Below are 21,807 nucleotides of genomic sequence, written 5' to 3'. Positions count from 1 at the left end.
TTTATTAGAATAATTTTTTTTAAAAAAAAATCAAATTGACGGTCTAAATGGATTTAATTTGGTAGTATTAAACTCTAGAAAAGTAGTACCGTGGAACGGTGGAAGGTAGTTGACTGGAGCGACTGAAGTGAAGAAGGTACATACATACAACAGGGGTCCATGAGTTGAAAGGGGGAAAGTAAAAGGAGATCCAAAAGACAAACATTGCTTCTACAAATCCAAATGCATATTTTTTATATATAAAACGCATAACACTTCATCAACCTCACAGCCATTTGTATTTTTCTTCCCTTGGCAGATAGTTTTCTCCATCTATCCGAATCGCTTTCACTCACTCGCTTCATGACTCGGCGCAAGCGATCATCATCATCTTCTTCTTCCTCGACCAAGAAATTCGAGGTTTTCGAATTCAATGACGAAGACGAGAACGTCGAGAAGACCTCTCGGAAGATTCTCCGCAAGTTCGCAAACCCTAGCACTAGTAGTAGCAGGTCTCGCTCTTCCACCGTCACCAAATACGACTTCCTCCAAGCCTGTAAGTCACTCACTCCACTCTTTCAATTTCCCGTTCCTTCATTCCCATTCATCGTCATTCTTCTCTGCAGTGGCGAGCGGTACCAATTCCAAACCTCTCTCCGATGACGTTACCGCCGATCCTATTGACCTCGATTCCGAGCAAGGTACGGATCATCCATGCACCAACTCTTTCGTCCTTCTTCCTGTGCCTGATTATCGTTTATGTGCTTTTTTTCTCATTTTTCGAGTGATTCAGAAGAAGAAATGAAGCGCTCACCGGAGGAAGTTGCCAACAAACCCTTAGAGGTTGTTGTTGATGATGATGGTGGTGGTGGTGGTGGTGGTGGTGGTGGTGGAGATGGCGGTGTTGTTGATAATCGAGGAAAATGTGATAATCGGTGTTCAATAGACACACCGCTGCTAGACTCCGCTGATGAAGAGATTCCAGGCCACACTGATTTCGCTGAAAGCGATTTGGACTCGAAAGTAGTAATAATTAATCATTTTCTTTTGCATGCCATGCTTTTCCTTGCTTCGGGCGAGAGAAAGTCGTGGATATTTTCGTTGAGTTTTGATTTAATTTTGTTTCAGAATCAGTCACTTGATGTGGTTTCTGATGACGGCGATAGTAATCAAATGAGTTCCTCTTCGACTTCAACTTCAAATCCCTCAGAAGATGAAGGTATTTTTTTTTCGTTGCTTTAAGATTTTCCAAGTGATATTTGAGGTATTGTTGTTTTGCTAATCAGTACTGACCCTCTCTTATTATGTACTGGTTTTTTCCTTTACTAATTGTCAGTTTTGATTCTTGTTATTTTAGTTAATTTCGAAGAGCAGCTAGTGGAGGATGATTCTGCTGCATTTGAAATTGTAAGTGTACTTGTCATGGTTTATTAATTATTTGCTTAATTGCGTTACCTGATTGCTGTAATCTGTGGAAATTACATATGAAAACTTCGGTTTCATTTTGGAAAAAAATGAAATGCATTCTATGTTCTCTTATCTCATTTGCTTTAGGGGGAAAGAAATCAGATTATGGCATTTTAAATAATAGTATCATGACAACTGAAGTAGGAGAGGAGAGACCACAAAAAACAATGAATGAGGGAAGGTGTGTGTGTATAGGGGTTTTTTCAGACGAGAATTTTTTTTTTTTTTTTGGCAAATGTTAGTTGTTAATTGTTAGTGGGGGGTTTGAACACATGACATCTGCCCCTCCCTTCACCCTACACCACCAAGGCAACCTTATAACCCCTAACAAGAAACTTCTTAAGATAAGAAATGGGAACCTTTAATGATAGCCTTCAGATTACAATTAAAAACAATTAACAACTAAGACTAAAACACCCTTAAGTGAAGGCACGTGCCTCTATTATCTTCTCACTTGCGACAATTTACATTCAGGAATCATCGGACTTGTTATTAACTTGTTTAATCAGACGAACTCCCACCGCTGCCATATCTCACGCTCAACTTTGACAATCCCCCTGTAATACCAGAATGAAAACACCCTTGGCTTCCCATGCGACCCAAGCGACAAAGGCCTCTTGCTCCAAAAATCACTACTCCATCACTGATACTTGCACGATGAAGCCATGTCAGCTTCCGTTGCCATCCTCTCCGACACGAGACTCTGCTCGAACCCAAACAAAAAAGACTTCTTCATAAGAAAATCCTCTGAATTAATGTTCACTTGGTTTTGGTTCTTTCTTGGAGAGTGGTCATTGACAAAGGATAAAGGAGAGGGTCTATGCTGATGTGGTGCAAAATTGTGTCATCGTTGAGGCTTGGTCAGATTCTCACGACCATCACCGGTGGAAAATTGGCATAAAGGGCGAAGCAGCGTTAATCTTAGTTTTAAAATTAACTTGATTTTGATTAATTGTTGATGTTGAAAGATGATTATTCATGTGAAAACTCATCATAGGATAATTTTGAAACTGGAAGAAGTGTATATGTAGAAAATAATAAAGTTAAATGACCTAAAGGTATGTGTAGTGTTGAGATTCCTTACAACCATCACCGGTGGAAAATTTTGCGTAAAGGGTGAATCAGCGTTAATCTTTAGTTTTAAAATTGACTTTGATTTTGATTACTTGTTGATGTTAAAAGATAGTTATTTGTGTGAAAACTCATCATAGGATAATTTTGAAATTGGAAGAAGTGTATGTAGAAAATAATAAAGTTAAATGACCTAAAGGTATGTGTAGTGTTGAGGTTCCTTATAAAGGAATGCTGTATAAAATGGAATTATTTATTTCCATTCTATAGTGTTATGTTATTCTGCACTTGTTTTGGTTTTCTAAAATCATTAGTTTCCTAATGGTTGATAGACTTTTTTTCCCCATTTATTTTGAAAACTAAAATCTGTTTACCCTCTTTTATACTCTTCAATTCATTTGGTCTGCATGTGTGATCTGATCTTGTCAACTCAGTCTTAAAAGATAGTTTCCAAAATCCTGTTTATTATTGTACATACATGTAATTGTAGGTCTTTCATTGCAATTATTTTTATTTAATAATATTTGCTCTAAAGTGAAATATTTTATATGCTTAATCTAGTTCATTGAGATATTGAATGTATGTATGGATTTCTTATTTTTCTGATAAACTGAACTGGTTTCTTGATGTGCAGAATGACATAGAAAAGGTGGTTGATGTCATCCCTAATTTTATTCAATATGAGGATTTATATTCCACTAGGTCTCGATTAACATTCTCATGCAACTCCCTGAAACTTGAAGGCTCAACAAACAATGGAACTAGGGAATCTTTTAAAATTGAGTGGGCAACTGAAGAGATTAGAAAAATTGAATCGTGTTGGTTTGGAAATGTAAGTTGCCTTTTCTTTTTTTATTAATCCCTCATAAATAAATTTGATTTTCTTCTGTCTGTAGATTGAAACAGCCTCAATCAACCTTCTCCTTAAACCCAAAGATTTTACAGAAGCTGGAAATACAAATCAAAATCCAGGTTTGACTATTTTTTGAAAATTATGTTGATGATATTTTTTCTGTGCATCAATACGGAGTATATATGTTCTCTCCTTATGTTTTTAAATTTGAAATTCTTAATTAATTGCAATTGTGTTGGTGAGTATATGGATATTATATTCATTTCATTTATTCTATTTTTGTTTGATTTGATATTTAATCTTAATAAATTCCTTTTCTTATTCAAGAATAATTTAGACGGACACCATACCGTTTGCTGGTTATAATTTTCTGTCTGTTTTTTATTTTTGGGTTGATCATCTTGTTATAATTTAGACAGCTGCACCTCATGTAAAAGCTGTCAATAATTTGCTTAACAATTTGTGCAGGTTTTAAGCTGTTGAAATTCGCTGTTTATGATTCATGTTGGTACAAGGCAGAAGAGGCAATCAAACTATTGGACATGAGATACACAGATATATGGAGTACATTTCTTGAGTAAGAATGTTATTTGTAATTCAATGGAGTGTAAAATGTTTTGTAATTGCAATGATGTTTGCTTTTACAACCCAAATTATATATTTTACTATTTTTATGGATCAAAGCAAGCATAACAAATTCTCTTATCATTGCTGATCAGAGGAAATGAAGAACAAGGCTGAAGGTGTATCTATATAATGTGCTCTCTCTGCCTTAATTAATATATAATTCAGCAGGGTGATCATTTTCAACTTAGATAGATTTCATATGTCTTTATCAATTAGTATTATGTTTTAGTATCTCATCCTATTTAGTTTTCAGTTTCTGTTGTGGTGAGATGGATTTCAGTTTGTATTAGTTTTCAGTGTTGTTTTTTGTGAAAGTTGTCCACATTTTTTCGTTTGATAGTTTTTTTTGTTCAATTGTCTGTTGCTAACTATTATAAGGTGTTAATTAGTGTTACATTTTATTTCCCCCATGCAGTGTTGATGCAGATAACAGTGGAAGTATTTCTGCATTGGGGCAGGACTGCTTTTTCTCTCAAAAACATTATTTTCCCAAGTAAGTCCAACATTTTCACTTCTGTTATTGCAGTTTTTTGAAATATGATCTGTGACATTGAGTGTTATAAATAAAAAAAAATGTACCCTTAGCTTTTTTTTGCATGCCACACCATAAACCTTGGTTCTGATGGTTATTAGGAAAATTATCATACTACACCTTAATAAATTCCTTTTGTTTGTATTTATTTAGCAAATCTATTTTTGGTATTAGGAAATCTCTATCGGTGTAGCATGATAATTATTGAGGAGAACTTATTTGTTAATGTAATAATGTATTCTGCAGCTTTGATGAGGCCTTTGATGAGGTTATTTATCCAAAGGGGGAGCCTGACGCTGTTTCTATTAGTAAGAGAGATATTGAGCTTTTACAGCCTCAGACATTCATTAATGATACTATCATTGACTTTTATATCAAGTAAGCATAGTAGCAGAAACTATAACCTTTATGGATTCAAGCCTAGGATGTTGCTATAATTTATTATTCAGAAAGTAGTGTTCACCCACCTTTTCTCCCACACATAAATGCACATATTTGATCTTTATCAGTCTCATCTTCGTTTTTTAGCTTGATAGAAATTGATTTGAACATCTTGTTATAAATTTCCCCATTCTTTGTCATATGAACTGACATTTGCTAAATCTGGCATATCTATAGGTATTTGAAAAAGAAACTCCCAACTGATGAACAGAACAGGTTTCACTTTTTCAATAGCTTCTTCTTTCGTAAGCTTGCTGATTTAGACAAAGATCCATCAAGTGCTTGTGATGGTAGAGCAGCATTTCAACGTGTACGCAAATGGACAAGAAAAGTGAACCTTTTTGAAAAGGATTATATCTTCATTCCTGTAAACTACAGGTAAGAGTCCAAGGCAATATCTTGCTTGCTCATGGATTTTGTTACCTTTCAAGAATTATTAGCATCTCAAGTATTATTGATGTGTCTTGATGACAGTCTTCACTGGAGTTTAATTGTCATTTGTCATCCGGGTGAAGTGTCATGCTTCAAAGGTAAGATATCTTTCCTTTAAGTTATTATTCTATTGCTTATGCGGACATTCTTCATTTTATTTGACTGTCTTGTAGATGAAGAAATTAAGGAATCTTCCAAAGTACCTTGTATCTTGCACATGGATTCCCTAAAAGGAAGTCATAAAGGTCTCAAGAATGTTTTCCAAAGGTAGCATGTTGATAGCTGAGATTGACATATATGTCCACCTTCTATTTTCTAGTTTATGATGATTTGGAGGTCCATTAAATATTACCCTCTTCTTAGAATTTCATTCCATACAAAAATTGGCATTTTGCTGTTGCAAGAAGTTGCTTGAATACATTTTTGTAATTTCTGACTTAAAAGTCGAAGTAACATGGGATAGACTCATGGAATTGGTCCTGCTGGTATAACTGTTGGCCATTGGATTCTGGTTTCTTCCAGAAACCTAACTACTGTAGAATAGATTCTGTGTGATTCGTACTCTGGTATTAATTTGTGGAGGCTTTTTTTTAAATCTTTTTAGTGCATTAAAAATCCAAGACAAAGCCAAGATAGGATATATACATGAGATGTGTAAATAAATTACATCAACTGACAATAAAAAATTGTGAAGGACATCTAAGGAGGCAAATATACTGACACCAGTCTGGAGGAGTTTAATTCTCTCTGGATTGTGCATTCATGAGAATCTTTACATGAAAGTGTTAGCCTTCCATGTATTGTAAAAGTATTTCAAAAATCATTCCCTAGATTTCTGCCCAATATTCCCACATATTCATTCTTGTGGGGAGGTGGATATGTTCAATTCCCATTGCATGGGAATATATTTTGACTTGTGAAATGTCTAAAGTACCTATCCATCTATTATTCTATTATCATGTTATCAAATATGCATCTCCATTTCATTGATGGTTGTGACCACCAGCCACTGTCCATTGTCACCAGTTGCCAAAATTCAACCACCATACACTACTACCGGTGATTGACAACTTCAGCCACCATCATCAATCACCGAAATCTCACTACATTTTAACCCTACCAATGGTTAACTATGAATGGTGACTTTGGCCACCATAGGCATCACTAATCACCAAATTTCAGCCAACTCTGGACCCTACCAGCATAATAGTCATTCCTGTGAAAAATTTGTTAACCACAATCCATATCAAACAACTAATTACCTCAAGCCATTGAGGTGTAAACCATTGAAGTTTCATCGTAGGTGGCAAACAGCTTGAAACTTCACAAGGTTATAAAACAGCATAGTAACTGATATTTTGTCTGAGGTTGAACCAAATGGTTTCACAAGGCTTTATTGGCACTGTTTTATTTCCTTACATTACAGGAATTTTGATTTTTGATAGCCACTACAGAAATTTGTTTTAACAAAATTTAGTTGAAATGTACTTTATTTAATCCAGTAAAAACTTGTTTAAGTAGAGTTCATCTGTTTTCTGTCATTGTACTGAATCTGACAATGTTTTCTTTTATATCTTTTGAAATGGCAGTTACCTATGTGAAGAATGGAAAGAGAGGCACAGTAATGTAGTGGAGGATGTTTCTTCTAAATTTTTACATCTGAGATTCATCTCACTTGAGGTAGTCCCTCTCCATACAATATAAGGAATCCAGTGCAACTTTTTATTGACTTCTGTTTTTCCTTTATTTTCTATTTCAGCTGCCTCAGCAGGAAAATTTATATGATTGTGGCCTCTTTTTGCTCCACTATGTGGAACGTTTTCTGGAAGAAGCTCCAATCAACTTTAACCCTTTCATGATAACGAAGTCCTCCATCTTTGTGAGTGACTGCCCATTGCATCAAAACTTGAACTTGATATGTAATCTCATTTTGCATTTTCAGTGATATAATGTTTGACTTTTAGTTTCATTTCAATTTCTCAAGTGGCATCATTGCTGTTGTATCTTGCATTCAGGTTTCTCTGATGATGCTCTGGCTGATTCTATCAATTGCTATGCTAGACGAGAAAATTTTAGGAAAATCATGACAATATGCATACACCTATGGCACTCTGCCTTTTTTTTTTCTTTCTGAAATTAAGAAGAGATTAGGGAACTTCAACTAAGGAATGTATGAGCTAAACTAATGAAGTCATTCCCTGCATTTAGTTCCAACCTGCTGTAAAAATATTTTATTTGGAGAAATCTTTTGAGCAATTGGTTACTTGTATTGTAGACATGATATGTGAAATGGTTCCTTAACTCATAATTTAGTTCATGACATGTACGAGTGATGCTCCTATTTTTCCTTACATTCGTCTTTTTACCCCCCTCCCAAAGATTGTAATGTTCTTATGCAAAGTGTTTTATACTGCATTCTGTTTTTTATTATTTAATTTATTTTACATAAGCTCGTCAATTTTAGATTGCATTTGGTGCTTGTGCTTGGGTGTATCAGATGTGTGTTTGGTTGCTTGAGTTTACCTTTATTTTCCCTTTATTTTCAGATTGGGTTATTTAGATGAATAGTCTTTCTTAATTGCCAACATTCTTACATGTGTGTTTTTAGTGGCACCTGCATTTATATTTTATAAAAAAACATCTCAACAATGGTCTGTGTGAGAAGCTACATGTTTCATTTGTTAATTTTTACAGTTGACTCACGGTTAAATTTCTTCTTTTCATTTTCAGTTGAACAGCAATTGGTTCCCTCCACTGGAGGTTTCTCTGAAACGATCTCATATACAGAGCGTAATTTATGATATATTTGAAAATAATTCTTTGCAAGCACCTCATACTGATTGCCTTGACAAAGATCTTCTTTTAGAAGACCCTGCCATTATTGTCAATCCCAAACTGGAAGAAGATTCCCTAAGGGGTTGCTGTTATCCAACAGCTTCACCCATAAGAGTTGCATCATGTTTGACAGGACCTGGACTTGTTTCCAAGGACTTAGTGGCTGTTGTAACTTCACGTTCTGCTTGTCTGCAGATGTCAGCATGTCATCAGAGGGGCTTCCTGTCACCATTAGAGGTAAAGGAATTTCAATCATTGAATTGATTACTAATTTCATAGTTATTTTATCTACAATTTGTTCCTATTCTGCTGGTATGTTTTCTACACGACATTAGCCTACCTTGAAAGATAACCCAGGGTTACAAAATTCAGATCCATTTAATTTTCTCTCTGGAATTGTCATAATATAGATGTACGTGTTTATTAGAAGCTTTAAGTACATTTTTTGAGGCGTCTAAGTCATGTTAAAAAAAATTCTATGGCAGATGGAATTAAAAGGAATGATCTACTGGCAACATAGTTCAGCTTCTGCCCTTGATTCAAGGGGGTAGGCGAACTTGGACAGCCTGTGAAGAAGTCACCCCAAAACTCAAAAAACTATATATCACTAAATCACAAAAGCAAAATATAAATGAAATGTGTAGAAAAATTCATTAGTTTGACATTTAGAATAAAAAAAGCTTGTGATATTTCACAGGCTAGAATGTCAAGTCTACAGTCCTATGGTGTTTATAAATATTTCTCAATTCCCTTCACCATGATGCCCCTCCTTTTTTGTCTATTTCACAATGTAAATTAGTAGAACTAGAAATGAAGAAATAAAATGGTTACCCAGTTATTCATCTGCTTAAAGTAGTTAAATTGACAGAAAAAATCATAAAGCAACTGAAGATTTTCTTGCTCTAATACAGGAAATTGAAGAGTCTAGTGAGGAGACTGTTTTATCATTAGAGAGAGAAAATTCTCAAGTTGGTATATTGGCATATGATTTCCCAGCCACATATGTCAGCAATGATCATGGAGCATCAGAAACATTTCAGGTTGGGTTCTCTGTAAATTTTGTGGAAGCTGTTGAGAGCCATTCTCATTCAAGAACATCTACTGGTGTATCCTGGATCCCATCGAATACAGCTACTCATGAAGACCAGCCTCTTGAGAAAATCGAAGAGTCCAGCATTCCTGATAAGACAGCGCTTGAGTATTTATCAACCTCAGTCTCTGGTGAGGAGCTTACAGACTACACTGTTCCGGATTCTCCTGTCGCAAATGATGTTGATGTGAGTGTTGAATCTCATTCCTCATTCCGGAATAATATGAATTCAGTAACCCATCAAATATTTGATCTGACTCACAATACGAGTCTCGAAGATAATACTTTAGTTAGCAAGGAAGAGTCACTAGCATTTGAATCTGATGAACGAGATGCCAAGAGGCCTAAGCTTATGAATGCAGGTGGTCCAAGTCGTAGATTCACTAGAAGCATGGTAAAAAAAGCATGTGTAATGTCTTGTGAATAGTGTTAGTAGCAGCAGGGTGGCTATAAGCAAATTAAATGTTAATATATTAAAGAAAGCATTAACCGCAAATTAAAAAGGTTTTGGTCGTATCAACATAGCCCCGAATGGTGGAGCATTTTGTGTAAACCCCTTGCCTCACCACTGCAGGATGACGTATAAAAATGTATAATTTTGGTGGGACTGTTTAAATAATTTAGACAAAGCCGCTCATATTTCGTCATTGTGTAAATTTGAAAGTATCGTTTAGCCCTTTCAAATGTGGTGGATCTATATATCATCTAACATTTGTACAACAAATAAATCGATAGTATTTAAACTCAGATAGAACCATCAGCATCATTGTGCAAGTCCGTGTTAATGCCTCACATGCACATGTGTACCTTTGGGTGCTGTGCACTTAGACTTCTAATACAATTCATACATTACGATTAAGTCCATATTAATCTATAGCAACCTTGTATGAAACTGGGAAGCAACCTTAAAAGATTAAAATGCTAATACTATACTGCAATAGTAAAAAGATAAATCGGGTTAGTTTAATAAGTGTCACATACAGTACTATGATGGAGTCAAACCGAATCTTGAAACACTGTTTTTGTGATATATTTTTTCAGTGGTGACCTCATACATTCAAAGTGCAGTGAGTGTGCATAAAAGAGAGTGCATCTCATAACTTACTAGACTCCTCTCTAATAAATCCCACGGTAAAGAATCCTTTCTCACTAGACATCTCTCATTCCTCAACTCTCCCTTTGAATCAAGTAATTTCCCAACTAGCAATCTCAAGTCTGGACTAAAAATCACAACTCCTTGAAAGCAACTTAATAAGAGTTTTAGAAATCGACTAAGACTCCCGTTGAATCGAGTAATTTTCCCACTAACAATCTCAAGTCTGAACTAGAAATCACAACTTAAAAGCAACTTAATCAATGATTTAAAAATCGACTTGGACTCTCTTTGAATCAAGTAATTTTTCACTAACAAACTCAAGTTTGAACTAGAAATCACAACTCGTTGAAACCAACTTAGTTAGAGTTTTAAAAACCGACTTGGACCCAGTGGATTTTTTAGAGACTAGTTTCACGGCTTGTGATTGTAGGGGTATCCGACTACAATCCCAAATAAAAATTAAAAAAAAAAAACAGCAAATAGAAAATCCCAGAAATCAAAGGTCAATCCTTGGAGCAGGTCAAATAAAAAAGTTAATAAAATTTTGCCACCATGAGAAGAAACGAAGACAGAATAAGAACTTTTCGGGTCGGGTCGGGTCGGGTAAATGATCCGAAAGTTGGGTGGTAGGTTGCTCTGCATATATTTATATTATTATTAAAAAGAAATATCAAAGTTTGAGGGGAGACGGAGAGAGAGAGAGATGGAGGAGAAGACGGAGAAGGTGAAGTCTGAGGCAGTTCAGATAATTGAAGCGTTTGAGGTTCTGCCTAAGCTCGTGGTTTTCGATCTCGATTACACTCTCTGGCCTTTCTACTGGTTCGTTCCTTAACCTAACCTAATTTAATTTATACTCTCCAATGATGAAATTATTGTGAATTGTTGTTGAAATTTCAGTGAGTGTCGATCGAAGCGCGAGATTCCTTCTCTGTATCCCCACGCCAAAGGCATATTGTTAGCTCTCAAAGAGAAAGGCATCGACATTGCCATCGCTTCTCGCTCGCCAACGGCAGACATCGCAACCGCTTTCCTCAACAAATTGAACCTCACCCCAATGTTCGTCTCACAGGTATGTCTTATTGGAGTTATAAGGTTGACTTGGTCGTAAAAGGAGAGGGAAAAGTCGTGGCTTCAATTCTCCTGTTAACAAAATAGTTATCTAGTGCTGTTCAATTCCAATTTCCATAGCATGCATTTATTTGAGTTCACTTGTGATTATTTGCTTTATTTCTTCAGGAAATATATTCCAGTTGGACACATAAAACCGATCATTTTCAGAGGATTCATTCGAGGACCAGTGTCCCCTTCAACTCCATGCTCTTTTTCGATGATGAGAATAGGAACATCCAAGCGGTAATACATACATACTTACTACTTACTTTTTTATCCATGAAAATTAAAGACGGTGTCAGAAGATTTACAATAATTCACGTATTACATACTCACACTCACACTTTTGATGTTAATTCGTTGGATCATCATAGGTGTCTAAAATGGGAGTAACTAGCATTTTGGTTGGAGATGGGGTAAACCTTGGGTCGTTAAGGGAAGGCCTTACACAATTCTCTCGAAACTGGAATGCGTCGCAGAAGAACAAGCAGAAATGGCTTTCCAAGTACTCCAACAAGTCAGATACTTCCAACCCCACTGCATGAAATTTAACATCCCATTGAATTTTCTCTATCTGGATTCTATTCAGAACCACAGTATTTTGTATCAGTCGTTTCCCTTAATGAAGCAAACTGGGAGAACTTGAATAGAAACCTGGTATTTCCAACAGCTATATACTTGAATATTCAATTGGAATTTTCTATGGATTTGATTCAGAAACTATTTAATGAACTTAAATAGAAGTCACAGCTTTCGTCCTGTTCCCTATTTGTGAGTGTTGTTATGCAGCATTAATGTTATTGGATAGTAAAATTCACTTTACCGGAAATTTTAGATGGTCAGATTTGTTCAGAAGTTAGATGATCTTCTGGAATGCAGAATTCGGCTTCTCTAGTCTTTGTGCCTTTCTTTCTTATCCTTTGCCTTTCGTTTATGCACCAAAATATACATTTTTTGGTACTATTAAATTTAAAATGTGCTAAAAGAAAGTTAATGCAACTTCTGCATAAATTATCAAAGAATTCAATCATTTAAAGAGACTTGCCCATGTGGCTAAAGAATCAGAAAGAACTTTTCCAACACTTTGTCAATAGTTTTGACCACTCACCTAATCCAAACGTCTCAGAAAGAAACGTGTGGCAATTACTGAAACAAGAAAATATACAGATATCGTCAATTACTTAAAACAACAGAATACGTCGTTTGCTAATGCAAATGTAAGATGTTTGATTTCCAGCTTGCTTGTGAAACGGGCAAACGGCCAACACCTGCATATTCCATAGAACTTCTCAGATGACTGATATCTTAAAAGTATAGCACCCAATAAAACCAGTTAAAACATGGCTTAATTAAATTTTGTATTCCTTATAATTTAGTTTATATGAAATTTTGATCCCCAAGTTTGTTTCTAACTAGCTGAAATCTCTTTATTGTTCTTTTTTTTTATATATAAAAAATCTTCAAATTCTCATTTTTTACTCATTTTTCATACTCAAATTTCACTGACTAAAATATCAAATTCTATCCAAAATAAAAGGATTTCTAATTTTTCTTCTTCTGTAAATCTTAATCTTTCATCCTACCAAATCCTTTTAATATTTTCAAATTCTCACTAAATTTCTAATTTCTAAACCTTTAAAATCATTCCATATCCTAAATTTTTCATAAGCCTCACAAATATTTCAATAAAAAAATGAGAATTTTTGGATGTTTTAGGTGAAAGAAAATTGATAAAAGGACTAAATTTACTTAATTTTAAAAATAGAAAAACTAATAAACTTGAAAAAAAATTGAACCAAAAATACAATTAAACCTATGGTCTTATGAAACAAATTAGCACCAACTTACACACAATTATGGGAAATTTTTGGGTGAATGAATTATCCACAAGGTAAATTCAGTTAATCAAGATCTGAATGTTAGCCCACAGTATTGTCTTCAATAGTGTTGTAACAGAATAGTAAATGGCTTTTCTATTATTGACAAGATGACGAGTAATAGGGCTTCGCTAAAAAAAAAAAAACAATGAGGTTCAGGGAAAAAATATTATAAGCTTCCTATCTGTAGCCAATTTATTACCTCCATTTTCAACTTATCTTGGTACACATTTTTTTCAATATAGTTTTGAGGGACGGTTCGCCTACATGTGCATTTAATGTCATCAACAATTGAAATGCCAATGCGAAGAGGAAATTGTTTCTGAACTTGTACCTTTTTGGCGTTTTCATCAGCAAGATCACAGATTCCTTTTTTGATCTACATATGCAAACTATTAACCTCTCTCAGTGGCGATCGCCCATCAAAATTTTCTTCAGTTTTTTTAGTTGTGGGAAGAAAAAGAAGACTATTTGCCCTATCTCTAGCAGACTCATGTGGATTGTCACAAACTACTGAACCCATTTCTATTTTATTTTCATCTTCAGAAGTATTCAACACCTCCCCCAACATCTCCGTCAATTGCATATCCCCACTAGACAACTCTCCAACTCTACCAAAGATGTCTTCAAATTGTGCCAACATATCTCCCCTTTCTGTCGATAAGTTCATGATGTCTTGCAGCAAATTTCCGTTCTCAAACTTGAGCTCTGTTATCATGAATTCCATGGTCTGCTGTTTATCTGTCAAATTTTCATTTTCAAACTTCATGGCTTCCAGTGATGCTTGAAGCTGCTCTGCTTCTTGTTTTAAATGGAAGATTGATTCTTCTGATTTCTCTATTCTCATGTTCCTTTCTTCAATTTCTAGCTTTGCCAGGTATTCTACATTTTTCAATGCGTCCCTAAGCACACTGACCTCGACCCACTTTTCCACTTGTTTTGAGAAGGAAAAGCACAGCGCACCTAACAAATCTTGCTCTGATGTTGTAGCTAGCCCCTGAAGGTGATCTATAGTTTGATCTTTCTTGTCTTTAATCTTCAAAAGAATTTCTTTCTCCTGCTTGAGGGCTTTCTCTGCATCCAGCTGTGCATGAATTGCATCTTTTAATTCTTTTTCCATGGATTCTTGCTTCAAGCATTTGACGGCTATATCTTTTTGAAGATCCTTTATGCAACATTCCCTCTCCTCTACAATTTGAATAAGACCCTTGTTCTCTTGCTTACATCTTTCTGCTTCCTTCATTTTCTCTGCATTGCAACTTTCCAATAAACCAATCTGCAGTAGTAGGTCTTCAGTTTTTCTCTCCTTATCCTTGAGAACACAGAGCAGGTTTTCATTGGCCTGGTTAAGGGCTTTCTCATTCTCAATATGTGATAGAAGGGAAGCTTCCATCTTTTTACTAGTTCCCTGAATTTCTTCATAGGAAACTTTGAGGGTTTCAGCAGTAGACTTCCAATCCTGTACTTCACGATCTAATCGAGATATTTCATCATTTTTACCGGCTATTTCATGTTCCAGCACTTCTAAAGCCTCAAATGCTGCACTTTTTTCATATTGTAGGGTGTATTCCATCTGCAGTAGTTGTTCTTCCAAGATTAGTTGACCCTCATATGATTCCTCAAGCTTTTTCTTTTTTTGTTTAAGCTCTTCCTCCAACAGAGAATGTTGTTGTGAAGCTTGTGTCATAGTTTTTAGAGACTTGTCTTTCACTCCCAATTGCTCTGTAGAAATTAGAAGCATATTTTCATTCTCTTTGACATCAAATGCTTTATAAGAGTCTTCCCTGCCCCTGAATGATTTGGAGTAAGTCTCAACAAGTACAGATTTAAAGATCAAGAGTCCCAAGCGATTCTCTTCAATGGCATAATAACAATTTTCCAATTCCATCTGAAGCTCTCTTATTTCTTGTTCTTTGTTGGCCAGTGTAGACTTGAAAGTAACAATATCTGCTTCCATCTTTGCCACTTGATCACCACATTGAGATTCTTTAGACTTGAGAATTGAGGCACAGTTTTTATGCACCTCTTCCAACCGTCTAAGCTTGTTGCGGAGCTTTGATGTCAATGAATTTGCTCCACCATTATTGATCTGAGCTTCCCTGAGTTCTTTAAGTAAATCTCCCAATTCCTTATTATCTTGTTCAAGTCGAACAATTTTACGTTCTAGTTCTCTCACCACCATCTCTTTCTCTCCTAGTGAGTTTCTCAGCTGTGCTATCTCATCATTTCTCAGAATGGTCAATTGTTGTATCTCTGACTTCTTTTCCTCACATTGACTGAAAACATTCTCAAAGCTAGATTTGAATTCAGAAAATTCAGCCTCCAGGAGTTTCCTCTTGCTCTCTTCATGAGCCAATGCATGGTTACACATCTCCAAACGTGATTGAAGTCCCTCCACATTTCTTGTTTGAGAATCCAAGCTAACCTGCAATGAAGACATTTCCTCAAGCAACACAGATCTCTCCTTGTCCCACTCCTCCTTGCTCAATCGTAACTCGACTTGAAGCTTTTCATGTGCTTCTTCGAGATGTTTAAACTGTTCATTCCTCCATTTAATCTTATCTTTCATGCTGATATTCTCTTCCTCCAGTTGCAGTATCACATCATCTCTCCGTTTCAGCATTGTAGCTTCCTGCGCTTTTTCCTCTGCTTCTGAACACTTCTTCTCTGCAGCCAACAAGAGTTCCTTAAGGCTAGAAACTTCTTTACTGCTGGCACAGGCATTCTGCTCCAGAGAATCATTTCTTGCTCTCACTTCATCTAAAGCCAACCCCAACTCTCTATTACTTTCCTCCAATTTGAGCAACCTGTCAGCAGAACTGACTTGGATCTTTTTATTCTCCGAACTCAAATGTGCAATGTGTGTTTCCTTTTCCTGCAAACTAGACTTGAGATCTTCTAGAATCTTCTTCAGTTCATGGATCTCCTCAGACTTGAGATCGAGCTCACGTGCCTGTACCTCAGCCAGCTTCTTAGTTTCTTGAAATTTGAGAAATTCTTCGGCACGATCTTTCTTCAAACCGTCGAAAAGTTGTGTTTTGAGTCGGCATTCAGCCTTGAGCTTCTCCACTTCTGCTTTGGCATCGTCTAACTCAGCATACACATTGTCCATTCTACTCTCACCCTTCCAACACAGAGTTTAACTCAGGAATGATATAATATAACAATAATAATAATATTACAATACATACGGACACAATGTTATTTCGATACAAGCATTAAGCCGTTAAATGCTCGAGCGCAAATCAAACTCAAACAACAAAAGATTTGATTTGAGAAATTAAAAGATGATTGAAGAATGGCAACTGTAGCAGATCTGAGAAATTATACATTCGTGGAATTGAAAAATATTCGTATTAATGAAACATAATCTAGGACATGCGATGTGTAGTGTAGCGAAGTGCGTTAAACAAATGTGAAGAGTATATTTTAGATTCGGTTAGGAGATTTACCTACCTGGTGCCGGGCGTTGTTGAGAAAGGGAACAAAAGACGCACACAAATCTGAATCTCATACGATTGCTTGAACTTATCAAGCAGTGACTGCGGCGGCAAGGACGCGCTCTTTTTCAATTTTGAATTTTCAAAGTTTGTTGAACTAAAATCATTTAAAATATAGAAATTAAAAATATCACTTTTAAATTATAAAGACTAAAAAAAATCAATTTTAAAACACAGGAATTAAAAAAGAATTAAAATGTAAAATATAGGAATAAAAAAACATTTTCAAACTATAGACTAAGAAGTTATGAATTGTGAAACTATATGGATCACATGAGTAATTAAACCTATCTAAAAAAAAATCGTTCTTAACATTTCTTGCTTTAATTTTGACTAAGCTCCTTTATTTTAAATTTTTAAAGTTAAAAGGTAGGTTTTCTACAAAATTAACAATGTTTGTTTTAATAAATAACAATTTTTGTTTTTAGTCTCTTAAAAAAATTGTGAGATTTGTATCTCATTATATCTTCTTATGCACCTTTGTTGATGCTTTTTTCAGTAAATAATAAAATTTTTTTAAAAAAAATCACTTTTTTATTTTTATTTGTTTGTTTCAGCTATTCAAAATAATCAGATTTTTTTTAAAAAAATTTGATTACAATTAAAAGCTATTTGAAACAACTTCTCATAGTATTAAGTACTTCTTTTGTTGCACTTCTATTCATAGTGTACCAAAAATAAGTATTTCTTTTGTTAAAAAAATGTTTTTTCTGAATATAAACAAACATGAATAATTTTTTCCACTTTTTTTTATAAAAAAAAATCTTCAAGAAATAATCATTAAATTATTTTACATCAGAATCACTTTTTTTTTTTAATTTGAAACAAATTGGACATTAACTCTATCATGGATATGTAACTTGCTGATATTTAACAAAATGACTAAAAAAAATACTAATATAAGATTCATAAGGAATCACTTTGCTAACAATTTTTTATTAGGGACTAAAAATCAAATATGATTCTAAGATCAGATAATAAAAATATATTTTAGCCTAAAAAATTCTATATCAAAATTTACTATTATCTTGCTTTTAGAATAAGAACATCCAAATATATAAAATTACTTCACTTTTAAAATCATTTTACTAAATTAAATTAATTCAAAATTAATTTTACAATCATTTATCCAAACACACTAAAAAATTTAATCTTGACACGGAGAAATAACTCAAAAAACTGTTATGTCCTGAAAGCATTACATTGATAATGGATCAAATAAATTGTGATACTTGATAATAATTAAATATGATCCCCAAACTAAATTTAATGAAGGGACAATGTAAGTCTTATGGTACAGTACATTAGTAAAGGACATATAAGAATGTCTTCGCTTATATGCAACACACATAATTTTTTTGAATGCCCTTTCATCACCTAGCTCGGTATTGCTCAATTATCCTCTCCTAATTTGGAGGAAAACTGGCTGCAATGGATGGGCAAGATCCTTATTATTTGCGGTGTCATTATTCCTGTGACCATGTGGATCACTTGGTGTTCTAAAAACAAGCTTGTTTTTTAGGAGAACCAGGACATCCTTACGTCTTGGGCCAGTAAGGTGCATACTTTACTGAAGTGTTTCTAGTGGTGATTTCATATTTTAGTTGAGATTATGAATTCTGTTTAGCGGCTAATTTCATACTATCTCAGCATCAAATTATAATTTTTAGCGACAGAAACTACTCTATCAAGTCATTCTTCAAAGAAGTTCACGAATATAAAGTGTTTATCTGAACATCGGTTATGATTGAATTCATTCTTAAGAATAGAAGTTGAAACATCATTTTGAATATTGCTTATACATATTTACTCAATAGGTCAATTTCTCCCCTTAAAGAATGTAATTCATTAGTTTAATTGAACGAACAATAGTAATCAACAACACTACCATAATCAGGTATTCATAGGTTGTTGCCTGTAGAGGTTTGTTCACTGTGTAATGAGACAATTTCAGCACTACTTTCAAAAGCTTCGAACCTATTCTGTTATAAGCAGTTGTTCAAGTTCTTCTCTACGCCGTTCCAACTCCTGTTGAGTGTCCATAGAAGCAAGTAAATTTTGTTGATCTTTCAGAAAAAGAAAAGAAATTACTATGGATTAAATGGAGATAGAAAGTCACAGAGAGATAATATTAGGAACTCTATCAGCCATTAAGAGTGAAAACAGAAGTCCATGCTATGAATCTTTATGCCAAATCTCCACGAAGGATGATGGAGAAAGGGGGCAAGAATACACAAACAAGGATAGTAGTATTCCAATCTGAGAACAATGGTGTTGGCAAAGAGAAGCAAACCTCAATTCGAAGATTATTGAAATAACAAGTAGGGTATAGTCCTGTAGATACAATCCTTTAAAGAAAAACAACAATAATCTATGATGTCTTTTCTCTATCAGGTGGATAGAAAAAGGTTGCAATAAAAGGGCATATAAAATGTTCCAGCATTTAAGTTTGCTCATAGTACAATGTTATGTTATTAATTGCTATTAAGGAAAGGCAAAAACTACAGATATGCATATGGAATGCAATCTAATCTAAGCCATATTACCTGAAGATCCTTTTCTGCTTGCTCTCTAGAGATCTCTTGCTTCTGGCGAGAACGTTTCAGTAAACCAACGCAAAGGATTCCCTTCAAATGGTAATACAATGGAACAGTAACTCTTAGAATATAGTACATAGAACCCTGTCCAAAGGTTTATCAAACAAAGGCAGTGGAAACTAAAATAGATAGCAAATCTTCCGGGAAATAAAATACACGGTATGCAAATTAAAACATTTTAGAATGATTTTTTGTAGTGAAAATGAAAAGTATTAAAACAAGGGTAAAGGCAAGATGATATAGAACCTGGTTTAATACAAATCATGCTCTTTAAAATATAAACCTCTGTCTGTCTGTCTGTCTGATGGTAAAACATTCACAGCACAATATTTTTGAAAAATCAATAGAAAAGTTATAAATTACAAAATGAACATAACTTCATATATATAAAATAAAGTAAACATCAAATCGTTTGTATTATCTATAAAGCATACCTACATTTTTGCATACACAACTAAAGAATTTAAGTCATGTCAAATTAGTTTGTCCTCTTCAACAATCTTACCGACACAACATAAATTGAGCCACAAGCAAGAAGCATATAGCACGCTATGCCCTGGAAAATTACAAGTTCTTTTCGCTCCCCACTATAGTCAGGGAATGCCCTAGTCATGACTGCTACACTGCAGAACAGAAAAAACCACGACTAAGAAACCAAACTACGAAGTTTATGCATCATAAATTCATAATGCGAACATAAAACAATTGCAATTCTACACTCTACAGTTATTGGAACACTAATTATAGGCAATAGTAGACAGCCAATTATGGTAATACAAGTGTTGTGAACTCAAAAACTTCTACCAGCTAAAACCCTATTGTGTAAGGAGAAATTAAGTAGTCCATAACCACTACGTGCCTATGATCCCAATCAATTTCTCTGTGACAAATACTCAAGTTTTTAATTTATGAGAGAGGATTAATAACACTTAATCATGTATCCTGTAGAGATTTGTAAAGATCATAATGGTCCTAAAGTACTTAATATTTTATTGTTGTGTAAGGTGTCACTGTTAAGGACTAAGAAGAAAACCAAGATAACCTAAGCAACAAGCAAAAGTAAGCATCATAAAGCGAAAACGTACAAAATCTGCAGCATACCCCTGCCAACCCAATACTCCAGAACCTGTAAAGCAATGCATGAAATCAGGTTCAAGGAAGTGAGAAAACGGACATTATTAGTTCAGTCAGCATCTACAATTCAATGGCTATAACTAATTAACCTTCCAGAACTTGATGATGAAGTTCCATTCCGTCTCAGCCAGAACCACGAAACACGCTAGGAAGACCGCGTAACACCGAAATATGCCATCGAAAATCTGAAGGACAGGACACAACAAAACACGCAACGAATATTGAATTAGAAAAGCCAATGACATTAACATTAGGTTTTAAAGAAAGAGAAATAGACAGAGGGATACATCGTACATCGGATTGGTGTTTGAAGGAGCGAATAGCAGAGAGGACGTTAACGGCGATGCAGAGAATGGCAGAGAGAACGACAACGAAGCTGAAGCATTTGCACAGCGACAAGAAAGGGTCTGGTCTCGTTGTTCTTAGGCTCAATCTTCTCGTGCTGGAACTTGAAGTTAGTTGAGGCACTGCCATGTTCTCTCCCTCACCTCCTCTACGCATTTTCACATAAGAAGAAACAAACTCTTTGTTATACAATTTTATTCATTCCTGTTTTTTCTTCTCTTTCACTCTTGTTGTTTTTTTCAATACCAACTGCGTGTATTACACTTTGCTTGCTTCTCCGGGATGGGATTCTTCACCTGCCATTCAACCCATGCATGCATTACGTGTCTGTCTTGTCCCCTTTCCACCACCCCGTCAAGGGTATATATAGCAATTATTTTTTTATGAGTTATATATACTGACACTATAAATTCAATTTTATACTATTATTTAATTATAAATTCTCATAATAAGTAAGAAAACAAAAAAAGACTAAAAATAAATACTAAAATAAAGTGAGATTCACATTTTTACATTTTATTTTAATTTACAATTTTCATTTCATTTTCTTTTCACACTCTAGGGAACGGTAGCTTCAATTTGAGTGTCAATAATACACAATACCTATATTTATTTTCAGGGTTGGTTAAGTTAGTCACATTCCACTGGTTTCATTCTCAATATATTTGCTTTTCTTTTATCGTTATATTTCTATCACGAAATTTTCCGTATCAAGAAACTAAATCAAGTCCCGAGTAATTTGAATAAAGTCGAATGATTCTATTGACAGACTGAAACTCTTGTTTAAAAAAAAAATAATTCCTTACTACTAATTATTATTT

The 21,807-nt window shown here is 34.7% G+C and overlaps 4 protein-coding genes across 7 annotated transcripts; 2 read left to right on the top strand and 2 right to left on the bottom strand.

The window, feature by feature from the left end:
- Nucleotides 1-103: 103 nt before the first annotated feature.
- On the top strand, nt 104-10,074 carry LOC114376072 (probable ubiquitin-like-specific protease 2A). Of its 3 annotated transcripts, XM_028333987.1 has the most exons (18): nt 104-136; nt 299-535; nt 606-680; nt 773-1,005; nt 1,108-1,198; nt 1,337-1,386; nt 3,152-3,349; nt 3,414-3,489; nt 3,839-3,947; nt 4,413-4,490; nt 4,776-4,907; nt 5,148-5,348; nt 5,445-5,500; nt 5,576-5,669; nt 6,992-7,082; nt 7,162-7,281; nt 8,133-8,474; nt 9,149-10,074. In XM_028333987.1, the coding sequence occupies exons 2-18, from the start codon at nt 343-345 to the stop codon at nt 9,752-9,754; spliced, it is 2,745 nt and encodes a 914-aa protein (XP_028189788.1). In that variant the 5' UTR covers nt 104-136; nt 299-342; the 3' UTR covers nt 9,755-10,074. The 3 variants fall into 3 exon arrangements, with proteins under 3 accessions (XP_028189788.1, XP_028189790.1, XP_028189789.1); XM_028333989.1 differs by lacking the exon at nt 104-136 and having other exon boundaries at nt 188-535; nt 3,152-3,166; XM_028333988.1 differs by lacking the exon at nt 104-136 and having other exon boundaries at nt 189-535; nt 773-1,002.
- Nucleotides 10,075-11,085: 1,011 nt separating this feature from the next.
- Nucleotides 11,086-12,394, top strand: LOC114376075 (magnesium-dependent phosphatase 1-like). Its single transcript, XM_028333993.1, has 4 exons — nt 11,086-11,242; nt 11,321-11,492; nt 11,660-11,776; nt 11,908-12,394. The coding sequence occupies exons 1-4, from the start codon at nt 11,127-11,129 to the stop codon at nt 12,076-12,078; spliced, it is 576 nt and encodes a 191-aa protein (XP_028189794.1). The 5' UTR covers nt 11,086-11,126; the 3' UTR covers nt 12,079-12,394.
- Nucleotides 12,395-12,523: 129 nt separating this feature from the next.
- Nucleotides 12,524-16,979, bottom strand: LOC114376074 (uncharacterized protein At4g38062-like). Of its 2 annotated transcripts, none has more exons than XM_028333990.1 (3): nt 16,863-16,979; nt 13,745-16,534; nt 12,524-12,801 (listed from the first exon to the last, which is right to left on the bottom strand). In XM_028333990.1, the coding sequence occupies exon 2, from the start codon at nt 16,520-16,522 to the stop codon at nt 13,790-13,792; it is 2,733 nt and encodes a 910-aa protein (XP_028189791.1). In that variant the 5' UTR covers nt 16,523-16,534; nt 16,863-16,979; the 3' UTR covers nt 12,524-12,801; nt 13,745-13,789. The 2 variants fall into 2 exon arrangements, with proteins under 2 accessions (XP_028189791.1, XP_028189792.1); XM_028333991.1 differs by having other exon boundaries at nt 16,867-16,975.
- A 1,656-nt stretch (nt 16,980-18,635) lies between these two features.
- Nucleotides 18,636-21,296, bottom strand: LOC114375500. Its single transcript, XM_028333290.1, has 6 exons — nt 20,936-21,296; nt 20,731-20,826; nt 20,593-20,633; nt 20,013-20,130; nt 19,457-19,537; nt 18,636-18,938 (listed from the first exon to the last, which is right to left on the bottom strand). The coding sequence occupies exons 1-6, from the start codon at nt 21,140-21,142 to the stop codon at nt 18,888-18,890; spliced, it is 594 nt and encodes a 197-aa protein (XP_028189091.1). The 5' UTR covers nt 21,143-21,296; the 3' UTR covers nt 18,636-18,887.
- Nucleotides 21,297-21,807: the final 511 nt, after the last annotated feature.

This window comes from Glycine soja, chromosome 11 (assembly GCF_004193775.1).
Source record: "Glycine soja cultivar W05 chromosome 11, ASM419377v2, whole genome shotgun sequence".
NCBI lineage: Eukaryota > Viridiplantae > Streptophyta > Magnoliopsida > Fabales > Fabaceae > Glycine > Glycine soja.
Note: the sequence above shows the minus strand (reverse complement) of the source record. Positions and strands in the feature narration are given on the sequence as shown.

Bases quoted from the DNA above. Each gene is read 5' to 3' on its own strand.
- LOC114376072 (XM_028333987.1), top strand. From the start codon at position 343: ATGACTCGGCGCAAGCGATCATCATCATCTTCTTCTTCCTCGACCAAG. The intron at 1,006-1,107 runs GTAATAATTAAT...ATTTTGTTTCAG, and splicing joins GCGATTTGGACTCGAAAGTA to AATCAGTCACTTGATGTGGT. The intron at 3,490-3,838 runs GTTTGACTATTT...CAATTTGTGCAG, and splicing joins AAATACAAATCAAAATCCAG to GTTTTAAGCTGTTGAAATTC.
- LOC114376075 (XM_028333993.1), top strand. From the start codon at position 11,127: ATGGAGGAGAAGACGGAGAAGGTGAAGTCTGAGGCAGTTCAGATAATT. The intron at 11,243-11,320 runs GTTCGTTCCTTA...TTGAAATTTCAG, and splicing joins ACTCTCTGGCCTTTCTACTG to TGAGTGTCGATCGAAGCGCG. The intron at 11,777-11,907 runs GTAATACATACA...GGATCATCATAG, and splicing joins AGAATAGGAACATCCAAGCG to GTGTCTAAAATGGGAGTAAC.
- LOC114376074 (XM_028333990.1), bottom strand. From the start codon at position 16,522: ATGGACAATGTGTATGCTGAGTTAGACGATGCCAAAGCAGAAGTGGAG.
- LOC114375500 (XM_028333290.1), bottom strand. From the start codon at position 21,142: ATGCGTAGAGGAGGTGAGGGAGAGAACATGGCAGTGCCTCAACTAACT. The intron at 20,131-20,592 runs GTACGTTTTCGC...TCTGTTCTGCAG, and splicing joins AGGGGTATGCTGCAGATTTT to TGTAGCAGTCATGACTAGGG. The intron at 18,939-19,456 runs GTAATATGGCTT...GACACTCAACAG, and splicing joins AAGCAGAAAAGGATCTTCAG to GAGTTGGAACGGCGTAGAGA.